Below are 26,575 nucleotides of genomic sequence, written 5' to 3'. Positions count from 1 at the left end.
ATCCCAGCACTTTGAGAGGCTGAGGCAGGAAGATTGCTTGAGCCCAGGAGTTCGAGATCAGCCGGGGCAACGTAGTGAGACATTGTCTGTACTAAAAATCAAAAAACGAGTCAGGTGTGGTGGTGTGCGCCTGTGGTCCCAGCCGCTCGGGGCGCTGAGGTGAGAGGATCACTTGAGCCAGGGATTTCACGGCTGCAGTGAGTTCTAATCTCTCCACCACACTCCAGCCTGGGTGACAGAGCTAGACCCTGTCTCAAACAAACAAGGAAATAAATGAGAGGTATAATTCCTCCTTTGAAAAAAAAAAAAAGATTTTTTTTTTGCCTCTTTTCTTAGGACATTTATTTAGAAAATTTGTAAATGCATTTTCTCTGTCTTCTGTGTGGGGAAAAGAGAGATCAGACTTACTATGTCTATGTAGAAAAAGGAAGACATAAGAAACACCATTTTGATCTGTACTACGAAAAATTCTTCTGCTTTGAGATGCTGTTAATCTGTAACCCTAGCTCCAACCCTGTGCTCCAGAAACATGTGCTATGTTGACTCAAGGTTTAATGGATTTAGGGCTGGGCAGGATGTGCTTTGTTAAAAATGTGTTTGCTGGCAGTATGCTTGGTAAAAGTCATCGCCATTCTCCATTCTCGGTTACCCAGGGACACAATGCACTGTGGAAGGCCGCAGGAACCTTTGCCTGAGAAAGCCTGGGTATTGTCCAGGTTTCCCCCCACTGAGACAGCCTGAGATATGGCCTTGTGGGAAAGGAAAGACCGTATATCCCCCAGCCCGACACCTGTAAACCGTGTGTGCTGAGGAGGATTAGTGAAAGATAAAGGCCTCTTTGCAGTTGAAATAAAGGGAAAGCATCTGTCTCCTGCTCATCCCTGGGAATGGAATATCTCAGAGTAAAACCCAATCGTACATTCTATTTACTGAGATAGGAGAAAACCGTCTTATGGCTGGAGGCTAGACATCATGGTGGCAATACTGCTCTTTACTGCACTGACATGTTTGTGTAAACTCAAATATAAATCTGGCCTACGTGCACATCCAGACACAGCACCTTTCCTTAAACTTATTATGACAGAGTCCTTTGCTCCCATGTTTTCCTGCTGACCCTCTCCCCACCATTACCGTATAGTCCTTCCACATCCCCCTCTCCGAGATGGTAGAGATAGTGATCAATAAATACTGAGGGAACTCAGAGACCAGTGCCGGCGCGGGTCCTCCGTATGCTGAGCACTGGTCCGCTGGGCCCACTTTTCTTCCTCTATACTTTGTCTCCGTGTCTTATTTCTTTTCTCAGTCTCTCATCTCCACCTTGCAAGAAATACCCACAGGTGTGTAGGGGCAGGCCCCCTTCACTTCTGAGGGTTTTTTTTTTTTTTTTTGAGACACAGTTTTGCTCTTATTGCCAGTGCTGGAGTGCAATGATGCAATCTCAGCCCACCGCAACCTCTGTCTCCCAGTTTCAAACAATTATCCTGCCTCAGCCACCAGAGTAGCTGTGATTACAGGCATGCACCAGCATGCCCGGCTAATCCTGTATTTTTACAAGAGATGGGGTTTCTCCATGTTGGTCAGGCTGGTGTCAAACTCCTGATCTCAGGCGTTCTGCCTGCCTCGGCGGTTTGACACTGGGATTACAGGCATGAGCCACCGCTCCCGGCTTGAAGTGGTATTTTTTAGAAACAACCTAAACTTTTTTTCAGCTTAATAACCCATGGATGTATTTCTGAAGGACCTGGGGTCTCTCTTTGAAAGGCAAACAACAAGAGAGACGGTACCTGTAACTCAGTAGGAAATTAAACGTTTGAAATATCAAATAATTCCAATTTAAACAATTTAAAGGTATGGACCTTTAAATAATTCTGAGTCTTGAAAGGAATGTGGTCATGCAACCTGTGTCCTGTGGTATGCAGACGCAACTTCTTTTTTCTTTTTTTTTTTGAGACGTAGTCTCACTATGTAACCCAGGCTGGAGTGCAGTGGCATGATCTCAGCTTACTGCAACCTCCGCCTCCTGGGTTCACGCGATTCTCCTGCCTCAGCCTCCCAAGTAGCTGGGACTACATTCACGCACCACCACGCCTGGCTAATTTTTGTATTTTTTAGTAGAGACAGGATTTCACCGTATTGGCCAGGCTGGCATCAAACTCCTGACCTCGTGATCCGCCCGCCTCAGCCTCCTAAAGTGCTGGGATTACAGGCGTGAGCCACTGGCGCCCGGCTGCAGACGCAACTTCTAAGAGTTTTCCTGGTCAGACGCGGTGGCTAACTCCTGTAGTCCCAACACTTTGGGAGACCAAGGCGGGTGGATCACTTGAGGTCAGGAGTTCGAATCCAGCCCGGCCAACGTGATGAAACCCCAGTCTGTACTAAAAATACAAAACAATTAGCCAGGCTTGGTGGCGCGTATCTGTAATCCCAGCTAGTTGGGAAGCTGAGGCAAGAGAACTACCTTAATCCGGGAGGTGAATTTTGCAGTAAGCGGAGATCTCGCCGCTGCACTCCAGCCTGTTCAACAGAGAAATACTCTGTCTCAAAAAAGGAAAGAAAAGAAAAAATGTAAATATAAAAATGAAAGTAATAGATCTCTTCCACAAATGTGCTGGGACAACTAGCTGGATATCCACATGAAAAATAACAATGTTGGATCCCCATCTCACAAAATCAAAAATTTTATTTAAAAAAAAGTTAAAAAAAAAAAAAAAGAGAGAGAGAGACAAGGAAGGGAGCGCTGCGGGAGGCGGTGTTACTTTGTCGCCCAGGCTGGCTTGGACCCCCAGGCTCAGCATCCTCCTGCCGCTGCTTCCTGAGCAGCTGGGACCTCAGACTTCCGCCCCCGCGCCCGCATTCCTGCTGTGTTTAAGCAGCAGGTGGTGACCTCACTCCTCCCTGGCCTGAGCACTCGGTCCCGCATCCCAGGCGGAGGCCCTGGGGAAGTCTCTGAAGCTGAGCACAGGGTGGACTGTCCCTCCTGAGTGAATGAAAAATAGAAAGGGAGAGGATTTCTATTCTGTTCTGTGGGCCGTCAGCATGAAATCGTATGTTCCGCCCAGGCAGGGCTTTGCATTTCACATTCTAGTTTGCATCCCCTTCCAGACAATTCCAGGGCTTTTGAATCATGCCTCAGCCTTCCTGGCTGGTCTCGCCTCCAAAACCCGAAAAATTGAGGCTCTGGGAGCGAGGCTGAGAGACGCACAGGTCCCGCCCCGGCCCCGCCCCCGACCCCGCCCTCTGTCGGTTCTGAAGGGCAAGGTCTCTCCGCCTCGCGCCCCGCCCCTACCTCCTCCAGGCCCCGCCCGCCTCCTCGCAGGTCCCTCCCAGGCCTGGCTTCTGTCCCCAGAGAGCAGATGAGCGCAAACCCGGAAGCCGGTCGCGTGGAGTGACGGTCCCACCGCGGGGGTGAGTTTTGCTCTGTGTTGTGTTAAGTCTGCGCTTCCCGGGTCCCAGGCGCTTCTGTACCTGGGACGTGGGGTCCTCATAGAGCTGGAAGTTCTCCTCCATCTTTCTTTACCCAGAGCAAATTGAGAAGTTCCCGTGAGAGTCTGGGGGTCGCTTCCTTTTGGGTTTAAAGTCACCATAGACCGGTCCCGTCCCGAATCTTTCTGCTATAGGGTAACATATACACTTCCCATCGCGTAGTTTTCCTGCTCAAAACTTTTTTCTGACTCCTCCCGACCCGCACTTTTAAAACTCCTTACCGCGAGGCGGATTCCCGCCCTGGGCGCCTCCCAGTCTTGTCTTAAGGCGCCGTCGCCCCCCATCTCCCTCCTCGTACCGGGCCCTTATGCTCCCCAGGTCTTCCCTCCGTAATCACCGTTTCTCCTGAGCCCGCGTTGGGGAGGTGCCCGGGGCTGTCCTATGACACCGGGTGTTCTTGCCTACCCTGCACCAGCCTCTGGAAAATGCGCTCCTCCGGGATGCAGGCATCTTACTTCAAAGCCCTCCTGTGATTGTGTGGGCCAAAGGGATCGGGAGACTGAGAGAGAGCAGTAGAAAACCTGAGACAGAGAAAAGAAGAATGAGAAAGGCCATAACAGATGGCAGTATAGAGGATGGGTGAAGAATTTGCCAAGAGACAGCAAAAGTGAAAAAAAAAAAAAAGGATAAGAAAAACAGGAGGAGAAAAGCAACTGGAGAAATGTAGAGAAAAGCTTGATGTACAGGGAGATGAAGAAGAGCAAGGTAGGGAGGGGGCAGCAAAGAGGGAGGCTCATCAGAGTGAGGGAGAGGAGGAGGGGTTTGGAGCCAGGGCAGACAGAGCAGAGTGGTGCTGGTGGCAAGAACAGCGGGAGAAGCACAGCAGGGAGGACACCTGGGGATCTGGGGTACTAGAGATTGGGGACAGGGGGATTTAACAGGGAAGAGATAATTTTACAGGGAGAGCAGAGGAGGCGCAGAGATGGGAGAAGAGGCAGAAATATATGGAGATTGAGGATGATCGAAAGATTGGGGAGAAGGAGCAACAAGAGGTTAAAGAATTTGCGAGGATGGAGCAGAAGAGGTGGAAGAGAAGTAATAGAGGGAAGAAGGGGATAAACAGCAGGAGAGGAGAGGGGTACAAAATGAAGAGCAGAATCCCAGGGAAAAAGAAAAGAAAACAAGAGCTAGAGAGAGAAGGGGAGAATGAGAGATATGTACAGAATTAGGGAGGGAAGCACAGTAATGAAGACAGAGGGGCTGGGCGCAGTGGCTCACGCCTGTAATCCCAGCACTTTAGGAGACTGAGGCAAGGGGATTGCTTGAGTCCAGGAGTTCGAGGCCAGCCTGGGCAACATAGTGAGACCCCCATCTCTGCCAAAAGAAAAAAAAAATTAACTGGGTGTGATGGTGCACACCTGTAATCCCAGCTACTCTGGAGGCCGAGGCAGGAGGATCACTTGAGCCCAGGAGCTCCAGGCTGCAGTGAGCCGAGATCATGTCACTGCACTCCAGCCTGGTCAACAGAGCAAGACCCTGTCTCAAAAGAAAAAAAGGGGCGGGGGACTTTGGGTTCAGATGAGTGGGTGAGTTCATTAGATATGATTCGTTGTGACATGTTGACTTCTATGTATGTAGTTTAATAACTTAAAACTTGTTAAAATTATACAGATGAGACTGAGAATTTTAAAATTCCTATCTATGAGTCATGTACATTCTATAAATCTTGGCATCAGAGGTCAGCTTCCAGTTGGAATCCCTATTCAGCCAGAGGGTTGTGTCTTAATTCACTTGTTAGACACTCTCTTCCCTTTTCCCAGGGTGGAATAGGAAGTGGGGCAGTGAAGTGGGAGAAAAAAATCACTTTCTGTTATCATATAATAGTTTAAATTTAATTAATTAATTAATATTTTGAGACAGGGTCTGGCTGTATCGGCCAGGCTGGAGTGCAGTGGCATGATCTCCTCTAACTGCAGCTTCGACCTCCTAGGCTTAAGCGATCCTCCTTCCTTAGCCACCCAAGTAGCTGGGACCACAGGCATGAGCCATCAAGCCTGGCTAGCTTTTGTATTTTTTTTTGTAGAAAAGGAGTTTCACTATGTTTCCTAGGCTGGTCTCAAAATTCTGGGCTCAAAGGATCCTTCCGCTTTGACCTCCCAAATTACTGGGATTACAGTTGGGATTACAGAGAGGAGCCACCGAACCTGGCCTATAGAGTCTTTTTTTTTTTTTTTTTTTTTTTGAGGTGGAATCTTGCTCTCATCTAGGATGGAGTGCAATGGCACAGTCTCGGCTCACCGTAATTTGCACTTCCCGAGTTCAAATGATTCTGCTGTCTCAGTCTCCTGAGTAGCTGGGATTACAGGCATGAGCCACCACGTTCAGCTAAATTTGTTTTTAGTAGAGATGGGGTTTCTCCACGTTGGTCAGGCTGGTCTCGAACTCCTGACCTCAGGTGATCGCTCACCTCAGTCTCCCAAATGCTGGGATTACAGGCGTGAGCCACCATGCCCATCCCATAGTACTTTTTAAAAGGGACATCAGGGTGCAGTGGCTCACGCCTGTAATCCCAGCACTTTGGGAGGCTGAGGCTGAGGCGGGTGGATCACAAAGATCACAAGGTCAAGAGTTTGAGACCAGCCTGACCAACATGGTGAAATCCTGTCTCCTAAAAATTCAAAAATTACCTGGGCATGTTGGCACGTGACTGTAATTCCAGCTACTCAGGAGGCTGAGGCAGGAGAATCACTTGAAGGTGGGAGGTGGAGGTTGCAATGAGCCAAGATTGCGCCACTGCACTCCATCCTGGGCGAGAGTGAGACTCCATCTCAAAAAAGAAAAATGGAAAAAAAAAAAAAAGGCAGATCAAACCCGGGCATGGTGGCTCATGACTGTAATCCCAGCACTTTGGGAGCCAATCATCTAAGGTCAGGAGTTCAAGACCATTCTGGCCAACATGGTGAAACCCCGTCTGTAGTAAAAACACTAAAAAATAAAGTGGGTGTGGTGGCGTGCACCTGTAGTTCCAGCTGCTCGGGAGGCTGAGGCATGAGAATCACATGAACTTGGGGGGTAGAGGTTGCAGTGAACCGAAATGGTACCACTGCACTGCAGCCTGGGGGGCAGAGCGAGGCTTCATCTCAAAAAAAAAAAAACCAAAAAATTAAAAAACAAAAGGGACATCAAAAGTGCTTTTGTTCTCGTTATGTAATAGATTTCCTTTTTTTCTTTCTGATTCCTCTTCATTTCTTTCTTTTTTTTTTTCTTTCTTTTTTTTTTTTGGAGTTTGACTTTGAGATAAATGTTAATTTTAAAAATTCCTTTTTTAATCCATAATCACTTCTTCTGAAAGATGCCTTTATGGCATCCTATAATCAGCTCACATCATTCCTTTCTGTACAAGTGTATGTTCTAGTTATTTTCCCGTTGACATCTGAATTTGTTCGAGTTTTAAAAAACAATTTCAAAGTAGTTTCTGTTTGAAATTAGTTGCGTCTGGTTCAGATCGAGGTCTGCATGCTTTCTACTCTTTATTATTTATTGGCAACCTTTGACATCAAAATGTGGTTTAACCAGTTAGTCTGTTTTTCAGTTTTCTTTCCTTATGTCATTTGTTAAAATCTTGAGCTGTGAGCTATTAAGTGCATGTTTCCCTCAAGGCCCTCTGGTCCATGTGGACAAATGTTGAAAGCCCAAGTCCTCACTGTGGCTCCACAGCCCTGTGTCCAGGGGCCCTGCCAGTGTCCAGCCTCCTCCTGGGAGCTTGCCCTCATCTCATGACTCCCTCTGCCCCAGTCACATTTGCTTATCTATTTTCCCAAAAATTAAAATCCTGCCTGTCTCTGGTCATTGTCTCTGCTCTTACCCTATGTCCCTAAATTATCATGGCCCTTTCCCTATCTCCTCCTTCAGGTCTAGGCTCAGAGATGTCTCCCATGCCCTCCCACCCCCATCTGAAGTTCCCTCTGCCTGTCAGTCTCTATCACATGTAGGGGTGGGTTGCCTTTCCATTCGTGGGTGTTTCTCGAAGAGGGGGATGTGGCAGGGTCATAGGATAATAGTGGAGAGAAGGTCAGCAGATAAACACGTGAACAAAGGTCTCTGCATCATAGACAAGGTAAAGAATCAAGTGCAGTGCTTTAGATATGCATACACATAAACATCTCAATGCTTTACAAAGCAGTATTGCTGCCCGCATGCCCCACCTCCAGCCCTAAGGCGGTTTTTCCCTATCTCAGTAGATGGAACGTACAATCGGGTTTTATACCAAGACATTCCATTGCCCAAGGACAGGCAGGAGACAGATGCCTTCCTCTTGTCTCAACTGCAAGAGGCATGCCTTCCTCTTATACTAATCCTCCTCAGCACAGACCCTTTACGGGTGTCGAGCTGGGGGACGGTCAGGTCTTTCCCTTCCCACGAGGCCATATTTCAGACTATCACATGGGGAGAAACCTTGGACAATATCTGGCTTTCCTAGTCAGAGGTCCCTGCGGCCCTCCGCAGTTTCCGTGTCCTTAAGTACTTGAGATTAAGGAGTGGTGATGACTCTTAAGGAGCGTGCTACCTTCAAGCATCAGTTTAACAAAGCACATCTTGCACCGCCTTTAATCCATTTAACTCTAAGTTGACACAGCACATGTTTCAGAGAGCACGAAGTTGGAAGTAAGGTTATAGATTAACAGAATCTCAAGGCAGAAGAATTTTTCTTAGTACAGAACAAAATGGAGTCTCCTATGTCTACTTCTTTCTACACAGACACAGTAACAATCTGATCTCTCTTGCTTTTCCCCACAATCACATTACTCAGATTTTATTATCTCTGCATCAGTCACATCAGAAATGCTCTATTTTTTTATTTTTTGAGACAGAGTCTCACTCTATCATCCAGGCTGTGAGTGCAGTCTCGTGACATCTCTCCCTGCAACCTCTGTCTCCTGGGTTCAAGCGATTCTTGTGTCTCACCTCACAAGTAGCTGAGATTACAGGTGTGTGCCACCACACCTGGCTAATTTTTGTATTTTAATTTTAATTTAATTTTATTTTACTTTTGAGTCTCAATCTGTCACCCAGGCTGGAGTGCAGTGGCACGATCTTGGCTCACTGCAACCTCCACCTCCTGGGTTAAAGTGATTCTCCTGCCTCAGCCTCCCGAGTAGCTGGGATTACAGACACCCACCAAGCCCAGCTACTTTTTGTATTTTTAGTAGAGATGGGGTTTCACCATGTTGGCCAGGCTGGTCTCGAACTCCTAACCCCAAGTAATCCACCTGTCTCGGCCTCCCAGAGTGCTAGGATTACAGGCATGAGCCAACTCACCTGCTCCTATTTTTGTATTTTTAGTAGAGATAGGGTCTCACCATGTTGGCCAGGCTGGTCTCCAACTCGTGACCTCAGGTGATCTGTCTGCCTCGGCCTAGCAGTGTGCTGGGATTATAGGCGGGAGCCACCGTGCCCACCCAGAAACACCTTTCTGCATGGGTTATTTTGAACATTCTGTGTCTCCCTTCGTTGAAGGATGCACAGTTCTCATCTTGGCCACAGGACAACTGCAGCACCTACTCTGGGGTTATAGTTCAGATGCTGAGGCGTCCTCAGGGAAGACTCAGGGCCTGGGGCAAGTGTGAGGATGGTCCCACATTTCTTCTTGAAATTTCAACTCTAATTGATCTGAACTTCCTGTGGCTATTTATTTCAGTCAAAATAAGAAGAGAAGGCCTCACTAGGGTCAGAAAAGCCTTACAGACCAGACCCTGTGTCCTCAGGCAGTGCTGAGGCATCCCCATTTTTGTCATCTGTGCCACTGCCTTACTCCAGCTCCTGGGTCTTCTGTGCTCTGCACATCACCAGGACCCAGTTTGGCCGTTATGGGCAGGGACTTTGCCACAAGCAGGTGATGAGCTCAGAGTGAGGGTCCTGGATTCCCTTCAGGAAGGGTGGGGAGAAGGTCAGGGACCTGAGGGGCATGAAGGACACACTCCTACACAACTAGTTCTGTTCTGGAGGAGCTGGAGGCTCCGTGACTTCAGGAAAGATTCTTCCAAGGATCAAGAGTGCAAACAGCACAGTGAACTGCAGCCCAAGGGCCACCTCCTCCTGCCAGGCCAGTGGCGATGACGCTCTACTGGCTTTTCCTTGCCTGTCACAACACGTGAGCATGCACACGCACACAGTCACTCCCACATACACACACACCCAGTCACAAGGCAGCTGGGGAGCCGAAGGTCAAGATGCTATAATGTAAATGTGTAGCTGGGTGCAGTGGCTCATGCCCATAGTTCTACCACTTTGTGAAGGGGTCCTGTCCCTCCAACACCCATGGATATTTCTCACAAGGTGGAGATGAGAGACTGAGAAAAGAGACAAAGTACAGAGGGAGAAAAGTGGGCCCAGAGGACCGGCAGTCAGCAAGTGAGGACCTGCACCGGCATTGGCCTCTGAGTTCCCTCAGTATTTATTGATGACTATCTCTACTATCTTGGTGAGGGGAATGTGGCAGGACTATAGGGTGATGGTGGGGAGAGGGTCAGCAGGAAAACACGTGAGCAAAGGACTCTGTGTCATAAATAAGTTTAAGGAAATGTGCTGTGCCTGGATGTGCATGTAGGCCAGGTTTGTGTTTGACTTTACACAAACATCTCAGTGCAGTAAAGAGCAGTATTGCTGCCAGCATGTCTCACCTCCAGCCATAGGGCGGTTTTCTCCTATCTCAGAATAGAATGTCTGGTCGGTTTTACACTGAGTCATTCCATTCCCAGAGACGTGCAGGAGACAGATGCTTTCCCCTTATCTCAATGGCACAGAGGCCTTCCTCTTTCACCAATCCTCCTCAGCACAGACCGTTTACAGGTGTCAGGCTGGGGGACAGTCAGGTCTTTCCCTTCCCATGAGGCCATATCTCAAGCTGTCTCAGTGGGGGGAAACCTGTACTGAAAGGAGCCAGGCACATTCCTCAGCCCCAGGCTCAAAACAAACAAGCCCAGTACAAACACATCCCATCCTCCCATCCCACCACATATCGCCATATATCTCTCAAACTTCCTGAGCCCAGTACAAACACCACCAGGAAAGTCTCCGATAAGGAGACAGCCGTTCAAAGTTTTTTTTTTTTTTTTTTTTTTTTTTTTCTTTTTTATTGATCATTCTTGGGTGTTTCTCGCAGAGGGGGATTTGGCAGGGTCACAGGACAATAGTGGAGGGAAGGTCAGCAGATAAACAAGTGAACAAAGTTCTCTGGTTTTCCTAGGCAGAGGACCCTGCGGCCTTCCGCAGTGTTTGTGTCCCTGGGTACTTGAGATTAAGGAGTGGTGATGACTCTTAACGAACATGCTGCCTTCAAGCATCTGTTTAACAAAGCACATCTTGCACCGCCCTTAATCCATTCAACCCTGAGTGGATACAGCACATGTTTCAGAGAGCACAGGGTTGGGGGTAAGGTCACAGATCAACAGGATCCCAAGGCAGAAGAATTTTTCTTAGTACAGAACAAAATGAAAAGTCTCCCATGTCTACCTCTTTCTACACAGACACAGCAACCATCCGATTTCTCAATCTTTTCCCCACCTTTCCCCCCTTTCTATTCCACAAAACCGCCATTGTCTTCATGGCCCGTTCTCAATGAGCTGTTGAGTACACCTCCCAGATGGGGTGGTGGCCGGGCAGAGGAGCTCCTCACTTCCCAGTAGGGGCGGCCGGGCAGAAGCGCTCCTCACCTCCCGGACGGGGCGGCTGGCCGGGCGGGGGGCTGACCCCCCCCACCTCCCTCCCGGACGGGGCGGCTGGCCGGGCGGGGGGCTGACCCCCCACCTCCCTCCCGGACAGGGCGGCTGGCCGGGCAGAGGGGCTCCTCACTTCCCAGTAGGGGCGGCCGGGCAGAGGTGCCCCTCACTTCCCCGACGGGGCGGCTGGCCCGGCGGGGGGCTGACCCCCCCACCTCCCTCCCGGAGGCGGCGGCTGGCCGGGCAGAGGGGCTCCTCACTTCCCTGTAGGGGCGGCCGGGCAGAGGCGCCCCTCACCTCCCGGACAGGGCGGCTGGCCGGGCGGGGGGCTGATCCCCCACCTCCCTCCCGGACGGGGCGGCTGGCCGGGCGGGGGGCTGACCCCCCCACCTCCCTCCCGGACGGGGCGGCTGGCCGGGCGGGGGGCTGACCCCCCCACCTCCCTCCCGGACGGGGCGGCTGGCCGGGCGGGGGGCTGACCCCCCCACCTCCCTCCCGGACGGGGCGGCTGGCCGGGCGGGGGGCTGACCCCCCCACCTCCCTCCCGGACGGGGCGGCTGGCCGGGCGGGGGGCTGACCCCCCACCTCCCTCCCGGACGGGGCGGCTGGCCGGGCGGGGGGCTGACCCCCCCACCTCCCTCCCGGACGGGGCGGCTGGCCGGGCGGGGGGCTGACCCCCCCACCTCCCTCCCGGACGGGGCGGCTGGCCAGGCAGAGGGGCTCCTCACTTCCCAGAAGGGGCGGCCGGGCAGAGGCGCCCCTCACCTCCCGGATGGGGCGGCTGGCCAGGCGGGGGGCTAACCCCCCCACCTCCCTCCCGGACGGGGCGGCTGGCCGGGCTGGGGGCTGACCCCCCCACCTCCCTCCCAGACAGAGCGGCTGGCCGGGCAGAGGGGCTCCTCACTTCCCAGTAGGGGCGGCCGGGCAGAGGCGCCCCCCCCACCTACTGGACAGGGCGGCTGGCCAGGCAGGGGGCTGATCCCCCCACCTCCCTCCCGGACGGGGCGGCTGGCCGGGCGGGGGGCTGACCCCCCCACCTCCCTCCCGGATGGGGCGGCTGGCCGGGAGGGGGGCTGACCCCCCCACCTCCCTCCCGGATGGGGCGGCTGGCCGGGCAGAGGGGCTCCTCACTTCCCAGTAGGGGCGGCCGGGCAGAGGCACCCCTCGCCTCCCGGACGGGGCGGCTGGCCAGGCGGGGGGCTGACCCCCCCACCTCCCTCCCGGACGAGGCGGCTGGCCGGGCAGAGGGGCTCCTCACTTCCCGGTAGGGGCAGCCGGGCAGAGGTGCCCCTCACCTCCCGGACGGGGCGGCTGGCCAGGCGGGGGGCTGACCCCCCCACCTCCCTCCCAGATGAGGAGGGAGGACGCTCCTCACTTCTCAGACGGGGTGGCTGCCGGGCGGAGGGGCTCCTCACTTCTCAGACGGGGCGGTTGCCAGGCAGAGGGTCTCCTCACTTCTCAGACAGGGCGGCCGGGCAGAGACACTCCTCACATCCCGGACGGGGCGGCAGGGCAGAGGTGCTCCCCACATCTCAGACGATGGGCGGCCGGGCAGAGACGCTCCTCACTTCCCAGATGTGATGGCGGCCGGGAAGAGGCGCTCCTCACTTCCTAGATGGGATGGCGGCCGGGCAGAGACGCTCCTCACTTTCCAGACTGGGCAGCCAGGCAGAGGGGCTCCTCACATCCCAGACGATGGGCAGTCAGGCGGAGACGCTCCTCACTTCCCAGACGGGGTGGCTGCCAGGCAGAGGCTGCAATCTCGGCACTTAGGGAGGCCAAGGCAGGCGGCTGGGAGGTGGTTGTAGCGAGCCGAGATCACGCCACTGCACTCCAGCCTGGGCGCCATTGAGCACTGAGTTAACGAGACTCCATCTGCAATCCCGGCACCTCGGGAGGCCGAGGCTGGCGGATCACTCGCGGTTAGGAGCTGGAGACCAGCCCAGCTGACACATCGAAACCCCGTCTCCACCAAAAAAATTCGAAAACCAGTCAGGCGTGGCGGCGCACGCCTGCAATCGCAGGCACTCGGCAGGCTGAGGCAGGAGAATCGGGCAGGGAGGTTGCAGTGAGCTGAGATGGCAGCAGTACCGTCCAGCTTCGGCTCGGCATCAGAGGGAGACCGTGGAAAGAGGGGAGAGGGGAGAGGGGAGAGGGGAGAGGGGAGACGGGGGAGGGGGGAGGGGAGAGGGGAGAGGGGAGAGGGGAGACGGGGGAGGGGGGAGGGGAGAGGGGAGAGGGGAGAGGGGAGAGGGGAGAGGGAGCTCTATCTACCACACAGTCCTTCTCTGAATATCTCAAAGTTTTACTGAAAGAGCAGGAACCAAAAGAATTCCTTTGTTCCCCTGTAACTTTCAGGCTATAAAAAGCAAACACTCGCATTGTTCAAGGCCCTCTTGTATGCTGTGGAATGGAAGGACCAGGTTCGAACTTGTAGTAAAGATCCTTGCCACTTGGCTTTGATTCTGGACTCTGGTGGTCTTCTTTAAGGAACAAACGGACTAGGCATAACAGTACAATACCCAGGCTTTCTTGGGCAGGGTTTCCTGCGGCCTTCCGCAGTGTATTGTGTCTCTGGTTAATAGAGAATGGAGAATGGCAATGAATGGCAATGGTAAACCAAGCATACTGCCTGCAAACACATTTCCACCAAGGCACATCCTGCACAGCCCTAGATCCATTAAACCTTGAGTCAATACAGCACATGTTTCTGTGACACAGGGTTGGGACAAAAGTTAAAGATTAACAGCATCTTGAAGTAGAACAATTTTTCTTAGTACAGATCAAAGTGGAATTTCTTTTGTCTTCCTTTTTCTACATAGACGCAGTAACAATCTGATCTGTCTTGCTTTTCCTCACAGTGCACCACAGAGCTCGGCTATTTTTTTATATTTTTAGTAGAGATGGGGTTTCACCATATTGGTCAGGCTGGTCTCGAATTCCTGACCTCATGATTCGCCCACCTCGGCCTTTCAAAATGCTAGGATTACAGGCGTGAGCCACCGTTCCCGGCAGTGCCTGGCTAATTTTTGTATCTTTAGTAGAGATGAACTTTCTACATATTGGTCAGGCTAGTCTCGAACTCCCAACCTCAAGTGATTCACCCGCCTGGTTTTTAAAAGTTAATGCTTTTAGATTGCTTCACATATTGGAAGTTTTATAGTACAGACTCTAAACTTTTTTTGTTTAATAAGATTTGTCAGCCTTCGGTGATGTTGATGATGAGATGCCTCTTTTCCTGTCTCGCTCATTTCACTGTTCTGTCAGAAATAGCTTACACTAGCCAGCCACGGTGACTCACGCCTCTAATTCCAGCACTTTGAAAGGCCGAGGTGGGTAGATCGCTTGAGGTCAGGATTTTGAGACCAGTTGCACAAACATAATGAAACCTCAAATCTACTAAATGAAAATAAAATTGGCTGAGCGCAATGGCTCATCCTTGTAATCCCAGCATTTTGGGAGGCTGAGAAAGACAGATCACCTCAGGTCAGAAGTTCAAGACCAGCCTGGCCAACATGGTGAAACCCCGTCTCAACTAAAAATACAGAAATTAGCTGAGCTTGGTGCACCTGTAATCCCAGCTATTTGGGAGGCTGAGACAGGAGAATCACTTGAACCCGGGAGGCTATGCTGCAGTGAGCCATGATCGTGCCACTGCCCTCCAACCTGGGTGACAGTAGGAGACTCTGTCTCCCCCCCCCCGACAAAAAAAATTAACCAGGCATGGTGGCGTGTGCCTTAGTCCCAGCTACTCCAGAGGCTGAGGCGGGAGAATCTCCTCAGGCAGGAGAATCGTGCCACTACACCCCAGTCTGGGTGATGAAGCGTGACTCAGTCTCAAAAACAGACAAAAAAAGAAATAGTGTAAACTAGAAAGCTTCAGACACAGAAATTTATTTCTCATGAATCTGGAAAGTGGAAAATCTAAGAGCAAGATTTCAACCAGATTGGTTCCTGGTGAGATCCTTCTTCATAGTTTCATCCAGCCATCTTCCTCCTGTGTCCTGACATGGTGTAAAGAGGAACAGGCAATGAACATTTTACTGTCTCTTTTTTATAAAAGCACTAGTCCTGGCCAGGCGCCGTGGCTCTTGCCTGTAATCCCAGCACTTTGGGAGGCCGAGGCAGCCGGATCACCTGAGGTCGGGAGTTCGAGACCGGACTGACCAACATGGAGAAACCACGTCTCTACTAAAACTACAAAATTAGCCGGACGTGGTGGCGCATGCCTGTAATCCCAGTTGCTCGGGAGGCTGAGGCAGGAGAATCGCTTGAACTGAGGAGACCGAGGTCGTGGTGATCCAAGATCATGCCATTGCACTCCAGCCTGGGCAACAAGAGCAAAATTCCATCTCAAAAATCAGTAAATAAAGAAAAAATAAAAATAAAAGCATTAGTCCTATTCATGAATAGTCAACACAGATGACCAAATTCTCTAAAAGGCCTCATCTGCAGGAACATCCTGTTGGAGAATAAGAAGTCTGATAATGGCTTTTAGCCAATACAAACATTTAGGCCAGATAGCCTGCATCCTATTTTTTGTTTTTGCTGTGCAGTTTGTTTTCTACAAAGTTTTCTCTGACTGAGTTTATAAATTTTCCCAGTACACATTCTATGTTTTGCATTTTATGCATAGCAAACTATATAAGGGCAATGCATTGTGGGGAAAAGAAAGAGAGATCAGATTGTTACTGTGTCTATGTAGAAAAGGAAGACAAGAAATTCCATTTTGGTCCATATGAAGAAAAATTGTTTTGCTTTGAGATGCTGTTAATCTGTAACTTTAGCCCCAACCCTGTGCTCACAGAAAAGTGCTGTACTGAATCAAGGTTTAATGGATTTAGGGCTGTGCATGATGTGCCTTGTTTTTTTTTTATTATTATTTATTTTTATTTTTTAATTTTTGACACGGAGTCTCGCTCTGTCTCCCAGACTGGATTGCAGTGGCACAATCTCAGCTCACCGCAAGCTCCGCCTCCTGGGTTCTTGCCATTCTCCTGCCTCAGCCTCCTCAGTAGCCGGGACTACAGGTGCCTGCCACCATGCCTGACTAATTTGTTTTGTATTTTTAGTAGAGACGGGTTTCACCGTGTTAGCCAGGATGGTCTCGATATCCTGACCTCATGATCTGTCTGCCTCGGCCTCCCAAAGTGCCGGGATTACAGGCGTGAGCCACAGCGCCCTGCAGGATGTGCCTTGTTAACAATATGTTTGCAGGCAGTATGCCTGCTAAAAGTCACCGCCATTCTCCATTCTCGATTAATAAGGGGCACAATGTACTGTGGAAAGCCACAGGGACCTCTGCCCAAGAAAGCCTGGGTATTGTCCAAGGTTTCCCCTCACTGAGACAGCCTGAGATATGGCCTCATGGGAAAGGAAAGACCTTACCATCCCCCAGCCTGACACCCATAAAGGGTCTGTGCTGAGGAGGAGTAGTGAAAGAGGGAGGCCTCTTTGCAGTTGAGAAAAGAGGAAGGCTTCTGTAGGCTGGGCGTGGTGGCTCACACCTGTAATCCCAGCACTTTGGGAGGCCAAGGCAGGTAGATCACGGGAAAAGGAGACCGAGACCATCCTGGCTAACACGGTGAAACTCCGTCTCTACTAAAAATCTAAAAAATTAGCCAAGTGTGGTGGCGGGTGCCTATAGTCCCAGCTACTTGGGAGGCTGAGGCAGGAGAATGGCGTGAACCCAGGAGGCAGAGCTTACAGTGAGATGAGATCGTGCCACTGCACTCCAGCCTGGGCGACAGGGCAAGACTCCATCTCAAAAAAAAAAAAAAAAAGAGAAAGGCTTCTGTCTCCTGCTCATCCGTGGGAATGGAATGTCACGGTGTAAAGCCGACCATTCCCATTCGTTCTCTTCTGAGACAGGAGAAAAGCACCCCATGGCTGGAGGCGAGATATGCTGGCAGTAATACTGCTCTGTTACTCTTTCCTACACTGGGATGTTTGGGTGAAGAGAAACAAAAATCTAGCCTACTTGCACATCCAGGCACAGTATCTTTCCTTGAACTTATTCATGATACAGATTCCTCTGCTCACATGTTTCCCTGCTGACCTTCTCCCCACTTGTTCCCCTACTACACTCCCCTCGCTAAGATAGTAAAAATAATGATCAGTAAATACTGAGGAAACTCATAGACTGGCGCCGATGCAGGTCCTTGCATGCTGAGTGTGCCGGTCCCCTGGGCCCACTGTTCTTTCTCTATACTTTGTCTCTGTGTCTTCTTTCTTTTCTGAGTCTCTCATCCCACCTGATGAGAAATACCCACAGGTGTGGAGGGTCAGGCCCCCTTCAATGCATATACATAGAACTTATAGGGTCCAGCACTATGGGGCTTAGCGGGTATTCACCCCGTGTGCAGAGACAAGAGATTGTAGTAAGTAAAGACACAAGACAAAAAGATAAAGAGAAAACAGCTGGGCTTGGGAGACAACTACCATCAAATTGAGGAGACCGGTAGTGGCCCTGAAAGGCTGGGCTCGCTGGTATTTATTGCATACAAGACAAGGGGGCAGGGTAAGGAGGGTGAATCTTCGAAGTGATTGACAAGGTGAAGAAAGTCATGTGATCATGGGACAGGCTGCCCTTCCCTCTTAGGTAGCCGAAGCAGAGAGAGAAGGCAGCATACGTCAGCGTTTTCTTCTATGCACTTATAAGAAAGATCAAAGACTTTAAGACTTTCACTATTTCTTCTACCGCTATCTACTATGAACTTCAAAGAGGAACCAGGAGTACGGGAGGAGTATGAAAGTGGACAAGAAGCGTGAGCACTGAAGCACAGCACCACAGGGAGGGGTTTAGGCCTCGGGATGACTGGGCAGGCCTGGATACTATCCAGCCTTCCACAAGAAGCTGGTGGAGCAGAGTGTTCCCTGACTCCTCCAAGGAAAGGAGACTCCCTTTCGCGGTCAGCTAAGTAACAGGTGCCTTCCCAGACACTGGCGTTACCGCTTGACCAAGGAGCCCTCAAGCGGCCCTGATGCGGGCGTGACAGAGGGCTCACCTCTTGCCTTCTAGGTCACTTCTCACCATGTCCCTTCAGCACCTGACCCTATGCCCGCCAGTTATTCCTAGGTTATATTAGTAATGCAACAAAGAGTAATATTAAAAGCTAAAGATTTATACTGTTTATAATAATGATTGATAATTGTCCATGATCATCTCTATATCTAGTTTGTGTTGTGATTATTCTTATTCTAACTATTTTCTTTATTATACTGAAATGGTTTGTGCCTTCAGTCTCTTGCCTCGGCACCCGGGTAATCCTCCACCCACAAGAACTGCCTCAGCCTCCCAAGTAGCTGGGATTACAGGTGCCCACCACCATGCCCAGCTGATTTTTTGTGTGTTTTTAGTAGAGATGGGGTTTCCCCATGTTGGCCAGGCTGGTCTCAAACTCCTGACCTCATAATCCGCCAGCCTCGGCCTCCCAAAATGCTGGGATTACAGGTGTGAGCCACCGTGCCCGGCCGTTAGTCAATTCTTATTCCTTTTAATGCTGTGTATTTTCTTTTCTTTTCTTTTCTTTCTTTTTTTTTTTTTTTTTGTTTGAGATAGAGTCTGGCTCTGTCCCCCAGGCTGGAGTGCAGTGGCGCGATCTCGGCTCACTGCAACCTCCCGGGTTCACGCCATTCTCCTGTCTCATCTTTCTGAGTAGCTGGGCCTACAGGTGCCCGCCACCACGCCCAGCTAATGTTTTGTATTTTTAGTTGAGGCAGGGTTCCACCATGTTAGCCAAGATGGTCTCGATCTCCTGACCTCGTGATCTGCCCGACTTGGCCTCTTGAAGTGCTGGGATTACAGGTGTGAGCCACCATGCCCAGCATTGTTGTGTATTTTCTTGACCTCCTACATCAGAGGGTAGTGGGCTTTTTTTTTTTTTGAGATGGAGTCTTGCTCTGCACCAGGCTGGAGTGCAGTGGTGCGATCTCAGCTCTCTGCAACCTCCACCTCCCGGGTTTAAGTGATTCTCCTGCCTCAGCCTCCCGAGTAGCTGGGATTACAGACACACACCACCACACCCAGCTAATTTTTGTATTTTTAGTAGAGACGGTGTTTCACCATGTTGGCCAGGATGGTCTCAATCTCTTGACCTTGTGATCCGCCTGCCTCGGTCTCCCAAAGTGCTGGGATTACAGGCGTGAGCCACCACACCTGGTCTAGAAGGTAGTGATCTTAATATGTATTTCAGGTCTTATATGGTGTGCTGGTGGTTAAGTAGACATTGTGGCCTTTTTCTTAAGAGAGAATTGTTTACAATTCTGCAGGCTGTATAAATGTACTTATTTTCTTGCTGGTTCTATCATGGGTTACAATATATTATTTTTCTGATTTTACATATGGCTTTTAAGTATCTGGTATGCAATATAACTAACACATTCCACTCGTTAATGTCACAAAGTGCCACCAGGCACAGAGGCTCACACCTGTAATCCCAGAACTTTGGGGAGCCAAGGCATGTGGATCACTTGAGGTCAGGAGATTGAGACTTGCCTGGCCAACATGGTGAAACCCCATCTCTGCTAAAAATACAAAAATTAGCTGCGCATAGTGGCGTGTGCCTGTAATCCCAGCTACTCAGGAGGCTGAGGCAGGAAAATCACTTCAACCGTGGAGGCAAAGGTTGTAGTGAGCCGAGCTCCTGCCATTGCACTCCAGCCCGGAGTGCAAGACTCTGTCTCAAAAAAATAAAACTACCAAATTTTTTTTAAAGTCACAAAGTGCCTGTTCTGCATGGATAAAGGTATTTTTATGATATTTATCTAGAAAAATATTGTATTAACATTTTCTTTTATTGTTTTCTTTTTTTTTTTTTTGAAACAAAGTCTGACTTTGTTGCCCAGTCTTAATTGCAGTGGTGCGATCTTGGCTCACTGCAACTTCTCCCTCCCAGGTTCAAGCAATTCTGCCTCAGCCTCCTGAGTAGCTGGACATACAGGTGCTGGCCATGACACAAGGCTAAGTTTTGTAATCTTTTGTTATCTTCTCAGTGCTATGATTGTTTGACAATACAGAATTTCCATTGATTTTGGTTGTCCTTACATGAGCTTGTTGTGGATTATTTACCAATATAGTATATTGTGTGGCCCTATAGCATTTATTTGTATACAGTAAATATGCTGTAAGTATGAAGAATACATTTTTTTCTTCTTTCATAGACAGTGATATGTTTTTTGCAAACTCTCATACACTTTAGGGTCACAGTGGAAAAACACTCCTTACTTTAGGCTTACACATGTTTGTGCCCTGTCAGTGTTTTGTCATGATATTAGAAATAGGCTTCCATAGAAATGATTTGAAGTACATGCGATTGCCCTTTATTTATTATAGAATCTTACTCCTTTCGTGTTCCTAAACTTTGAAGCTCATATTTGGAAAGTTTAAAATAAGAATTATTTTTTTGGTTCATATTTACACATTTCAGTATTGTTTATCATCTGTACTTAATTAGAAACCTATTGGTGTTTATATTTTGTAGATATCTCTTCCAAATGCATGATGAAGGTGTTCTCATCCACAGCACAAGGCAATAGAGAAATGATCCACACAGGGACATTGCAAAGACATGAAAGTCATCACATTAGAGATTTTTGCTTCCAGGAAATTGAGAAAGATATTCATAACTTTGAGTTTCAGTGGCAAGAAGATGAAAGAAATGGTCACGAAGCACCCATGACAGAAATCAAAGAGTTGACTGGTAGTACAGACCAATATGATCAAAGGCATGCTGGAAACAAGCTTATTAAAGGTCAGCTTGGATCAAGCTCTCATTCGCATCTGCCTGAACACATATTTCAGCCCGAATGGAAAATTGCTAATCAAGTTGAGAAGTCTATCATCAATGCCTCCTTAATTTTGACATCCCAAAGAATTTCTTGTAGTCCCAAAACCCATATTTCTAATAACTATGGGAATAATTCCCTCCATTCTTCATTACTCACACAAAAAATGGGAAGTACACATGAGAGAAAAATCTTTCCAATCTAATGAGAGTGGCAAATCCTTTAATTATAGCCAACTCTTAAGGAAACATCAGATAATCCATTTAGGATAGAAACAATATAAATGTGATGTATGTGACAAGGTCTTTAATCAGAATTGATTCCTTGTATGCCATAGTGGATGTCACACTGGTGAGAAACCTTACAATTGTTATGAGTGTGGCGAGACCTTCAGTCAGACCTCATCCTTTACACGCTATCGTAGACTTCATGCTGGAGGGAAACCTTACAAGTGTAGTGAGCATAACAAGACCTTTGGTTGAAATTCAGCCCTTGTAATTCATAAGGCAATTCATACTGGAGAGAATCCTTGCAAGTGTAATGAATGTGGCAAGGTTTTTAATCAGAAAGCACACCTTGCACGTCATCATAGACTTCATACTGGAGAGAAACCTTACAAACGTGAAGAATGTGAAAAAGTTTTCAGTCGCAAATCACACCTTGAAAGACAAAAGAAAAACTTAAACAAGGTGGCGTTGCCCTTGTTTTTGAGAATGCCCTACTGTGTAAGTGGTAGCGTTCTTTCTTTTTTTTTTTTTTTAAGACAGAGTCTCACCTGAGCGAGCCTCTGCACTGGCCGTATTTATTACTGTTATTAATTTTTTTGTTTTGAGACGGAGTTTCACTCTTGTTGCCCAGGCTGGAGTGCAATGGTGCAATCTTGGCTCACTGCAACCTCTGTCTGTTGAGCTCAAGCGATTCTCCTGCCTCAGCCTCCCAAGTAGCTGGGACTACAGGTGCATGCCACCACGCCTGGTTAATTGTTGTATTTATAGTGGAGATGGGGTTTCTCCATATTGGTCAGGCTGGTCTTGAACCCTTGACCTCAGGTCATCCACCCACCTCGGCTTTCCAAAACGCTGGATTTACAGGCTTGAGCCACCGCGTCTGGCCTGAAGTGGTATTTTTTAGAAAGTAACTAAACCTTTTTTCAGTTTAATGACCCAGGGATGTATTTCTGAAGGACTCGGGAGCGATCCTTTTAAGGCAAACAAGGGAGATAGTACCTGTATCTTAGTAGGAAATTAAATAATTCAAACATCAAATGTTTCAAATTAAAAGCTACCGACCTTTAAATAATTCTGAGCCTTGAGAGGAACGTGGTCATGCAACCAGAGTCCAGTGGCATGCAGGCGCAAGGTCTTTTCTTTTTTGTTTTTTTTTTTGAGACAGAGTCTCGCTCTGTCGCCCAAGCTGAAGTGCAGTGGTGCGATCTCCGCTCACTGCAAGCTCCGCCTCCTGGGTTCATGTCATTTTCCTGTCTCAGCCTCCCCAGTAGCTGGGACTCCAGGCGCCCACCACCACTCCCGGCTAATTTTTTGTATTTTTACTACAGACAGGGTTTCACTGTGTTAGCCAGGATGGTCTTGATCTCCTGACCTTGTGATCCACCCACCTCAGCCTCCCAAAGTGCTGGGATTACAGGCATGAACGACCGCGCCCAGCCGCAGGTGCAACTTTTTTGAGTTTTCCTGGCCAGTCACAGTGGCTCAAGCCTGTAATCCCAGCATTTTGGGAGGCCGAGGTGGGCGGATCACTTGAGGTCAGGAGTTAGAAACCAGCCTGGCCAACGTGGTGAAACACGTAAACATACAAAGCCATTACAAGGCGTGGTGGGGCACGCCTGTATTCCCAGCTACTTGGGAGCCTGAGGCAGGAGAACTGCTTGATCCAGGGAGGTGGATGTTGCAGTGAGCCGAGATCATGCCACTGCACCCCAGCCTGGGCGACAGAGCAAGACTCCATACCAAAAAAAAAAAAAAAAAGCTATATAATTCAGTTTCCTAATATCAGTTTAAAAAAGAAAAGTTTTGGCCAGGCAAAGAGGCTCACGCCTGTAATCCCAGCATATTGGGAGGCCAAGGTGGGAGCATCACGAGGTCAGGAGATCGAGACCATCCTGGCTAACACGGTGAGACCCCCGTCTCTACTAAAAATACCAAAAATTAGCCAGGCATGGTGGCGTGCACCTGTAGTCCCAGCTACTCAGGAGGCAGAGGCAGAAGAATTGCTTGAACCCAGGAGGCGGAGGTTGCAGTGAGCCAAGATCAGACCACTGCACTCCAGCCTGGGTGACAGAGCGGGACTCTGTCTCAAAAAAATAAAAAAAGAGGGCCGGGCGCAGTGGCTCACGCCTGTAATCCCAGCACTCTGGGAGGCCGAGGCGGACAGATCACGAGGTCAGGAGTTCGAGACCAGCCTCAACATGGAGAAAGCCCGTCTCTACTAAAAATACAAAATTAGCCAGGCGTAGTGGTGCATGCCTGTAATCTTAGCTACTCGGGAGGCTGAGGCAGGAGAATTGCTTGAACCTGGGAGGTGGAGGCTGCGGTGAGCCGAGATAGCGCCATAGCACTCCAGCCTGGGCAACAAGAGGGAAACTCTGTCTCAAAAGAAAAGAAAAGAAAAAAACACAAAAGTTTTCCTGTAGATAATTAGGAAGACTGAGCAGCCCCAGAGACAAGACCTCTTGGCATCAGTGTCCCTCTTTTTTCTTTTTTTTTTTTTTTTTGAGACGGAGTCTCTCTCTGTCACCCAGGCTGGAGTGCAGGGGTGCAATCTCAGCTCACTGCAAGCTCCCCCTCCTGGGTTCTTGCCATTCTCCTGCCTCAGCCTCCCAAGTAGCTGGTACTACAGGCGCCCACGACCACACGCGGCTAATTTTTTGTATTTTTAGTAGAGATGGGTTTCACTGTGTTAGCCAAGATGGTCTCGATCTCCTGACCTTGTGATCTGCCCGCCTCGCCTCCCAAAGTGCTGGGATTACAGGCGTGAGCCACCGCACCTGGCCGATTGTCCCTTCTTATGTAGTGATAATGTAACCTTCCTTGAAGTGTATCAATCCATCACCAGTCAAGTTGCTGCAACTTATCCACTGGTCTTGAATGGAAAACGTGTTGATTCTGCTAAAGCTTCTCTGTCTTTCCCTGTGTGTGAAACCTTAACATCTCTACATGGGAACACGGGCCCCCTTCATTTGGAGTTGATGTTTCCAGGTGTCTATCCTCAAGCTTTGTGTTCACATAAACTCTATACTTAATCATGTATTCTAAATTTTATTATTTACTGCTGACGTCAGTTTCTGTCGGATTGTAGGAGCCTCACTAGAGACGGCACCTGTCGCCATGTTGTAAAACTCACACTTGTCAAAAAGACATGGGTTAGCGTTTTCCCCCCTTCCTCAGGATGAAGCTAATTAACTGACACAAATGGTCACCTCCATTACCAAGTAGAGCCAGGATGAAGTATGTGTGACCAAGGGTGTTGTCAAGTCCTCTTCCCTGAGGACTGATTAGTGTTTATCTTGAAAACGTACTTAGGCTGGGCGCGGTGGCTCAGGCCTGTAATCCCAGCACTTTGTGAGGCGGAGGTAGGTGGATCACCTGAGGTCAGGAGTTTGAGACCAGCCTGACCAAAAAGGTCAAACTCCGTCTCTACTAAAAATACAAAAATTAGCCCAGCATGGTAGCAGGCGCCTGTAGTTCCAGCTATTCAGGAGGATGAGACAGGAGAATTGCTTGAACCCAGGAGGTGGAGGTTGCAGTAAGCCAAGATCGTGCCACTGCACTGTAGCCTGGGCAACAGAGTGAGACTCTTGTCTCCAAAAAAAAAAAAAAAAAAAAGAAAGAAAGAAAAAAGACAAAAGAAAACATGTACTTAATGGGTTGTACAGAACAGTGAGGTTTCTCTCTCTCTTTTCAACCTCTCAACTGTTTGCCTCTATTTCCCATTGCATTCAGGTCTAAGGCTCTTTATTAATAATATGGTTGTTATTTCCTTCTCTGTTATCATAGTGAAGATGATTTTTCATCTGGGGAAGATTTTTTAGTTTTCAATTGTATTTTCTCAACATTTAAAAAGTGAAGTAAAGAGTATTTCTTGGGCCCGGCACAGTGACTCACGCCTGTAATCCCAGCACTTCGGGAGGCCAAGGCAGGCGGATCACTTGAAGTCAGGAGTTCGAGACCAGCCTGGCCAACATGGTGAAACCCTGTCTCTACCAAAAGAACAAAAATTAGCCGGGCATGGTGGCACATGCCTGTAATACCAGCTACTATGCAGGCTGAGTCAGAAGAATTGCTTCAACCCAGAAGGCAGAGGCTGCAGTGAGCTGAGATCTTGCCAATGCACTCCAGCCTGGGTGACAGAGAAATACTCTGTCTCAAAAAAAAAAAAAAAAAAAGAAAAAGAAAAAAAGTAAATAAAAAAAAGAAACTAATAGATGTCATCCACAATTGTGCTGGGACAACTAACTGGATATCCACATGGAAAAGAATAATGTTGGATCCCTATCTCACACAATGAAATTTTTATTTTAAAAATTAAAAAAAAAAAGAGATGAGGAAGGGATCCCTGCGGGAGGGGGTGTTACTTTGTCACCCAGGCTGGCTTGGACCTCTGGGCTCAATGATTCTCCCGCCACTGCTTCCTGAGTAGCTGGACCTCAGGCTCCCGCCCCCACTTCCACATTTCTGCTGTGTTTAAGCAGCAGGTGGTGACCTCACTCCTCCCTGGCCTGAACACTCCCTCCGGCATCCCAGGCGGTGGCCCTAGGGAAGTCTCTGAAGCTGAGCGCAGGGCGGACTCTCCCTCCCAAGCAAATGGAGAATAGAAAGGGAGAGATTTCTATTCTGTTCTGTGTACCATCAGCATGAGATCGTACTTTCTGCCTAGGCAGAGATTTGCATTTCACGTTCTAGTTTGCATCCCTGTTCCAGACAATTCCAGGGCTTTTGAATCATGCCTCAGCCTTCCTGGCCACTCTTGCCTCCAGTGTAGCAGGACGAGCCACAGACAAAACCTCTCAGACACCGAGTTGTAGAAGGAAGGGCTTTATTCAGCTGGGAGCATCGGCAAGCTGCCTTAAAATCCGAGCTCCCCGGGTGCACAATTTCTGTCCCTTTTAAGGGCTCACAACACTAAAGACTGCGCATGAAAGGGTCGTGATTGAGCAATCTAGGGGATACGTAACAGGGACTACAGTCCCAGATATATACACAGGGGTTTCATGCACTGGTACAGAGAAACAGAACAGGGCAGGGAGTTTCATAATGTTCTTCTATACAATGTCTGGAATCTATGAAAAACATTGGTTTCTAAGTTATGAGTTGATTTTTAACTATTGGGTTTAGGCCAGGCAGGCCCAAGCCTGGTTTTGGGCGTGGCGCAGGGCTGCCTGTCTTCAGTTTTCTTCCTTGTTGTTTTTTTTTCTTAAAACAGGTACTGAGTATAAAACAATATAAAACAAATGAGAGGGTGTGTCTCTTCCCTCACCAAAACCCGAAAAACAGCGGCTGGGTGCGAGGCTGAGAGAAGCACAGCTCCGCCCCGGCCCCGCGTCTGCAGGTTCTACAGGGCAGGTCTCTTCGCCTGGCGCCCCGCCCCTACCTCGCCCAGGCCCCGCCCACCTCGTTGGCTCCACGGAGGCC

The 26,575-nt window shown here is 49.3% G+C and overlaps 1 protein-coding gene across 1 annotated transcript; it reads left to right on the top strand.

Moving 5' to 3' along the window:
• The first annotated feature begins 4,427 nt into the window (after nt 1-4,427).
• Nucleotides 4,428-26,464, top strand: LOC103786729 (zinc finger protein 813). The gene is given in 4 exon segments (XM_055102868.2): nt 4,428-4,518; nt 20,624-21,090; nt 21,092-21,652; nt 26,367-26,464. Coding segments are annotated over 4 exon segments (1,209 nt in total). The 3' UTR covers nt 26,457-26,464.
• The last annotated feature ends 111 nt before the right edge of the window (nt 26,465-26,575 follow it).

This window comes from Pan paniscus, chromosome 20 (genome assembly GCF_029289425.2).
Source record: "Pan paniscus chromosome 20, NHGRI_mPanPan1-v2.0_pri, whole genome shotgun sequence".
NCBI lineage: Eukaryota > Metazoa > Chordata > Mammalia > Primates > Hominidae > Pan > Pan paniscus.
Note: the sequence above shows the minus strand (reverse complement) of the source record. Positions and strands in the feature narration are given on the sequence as shown.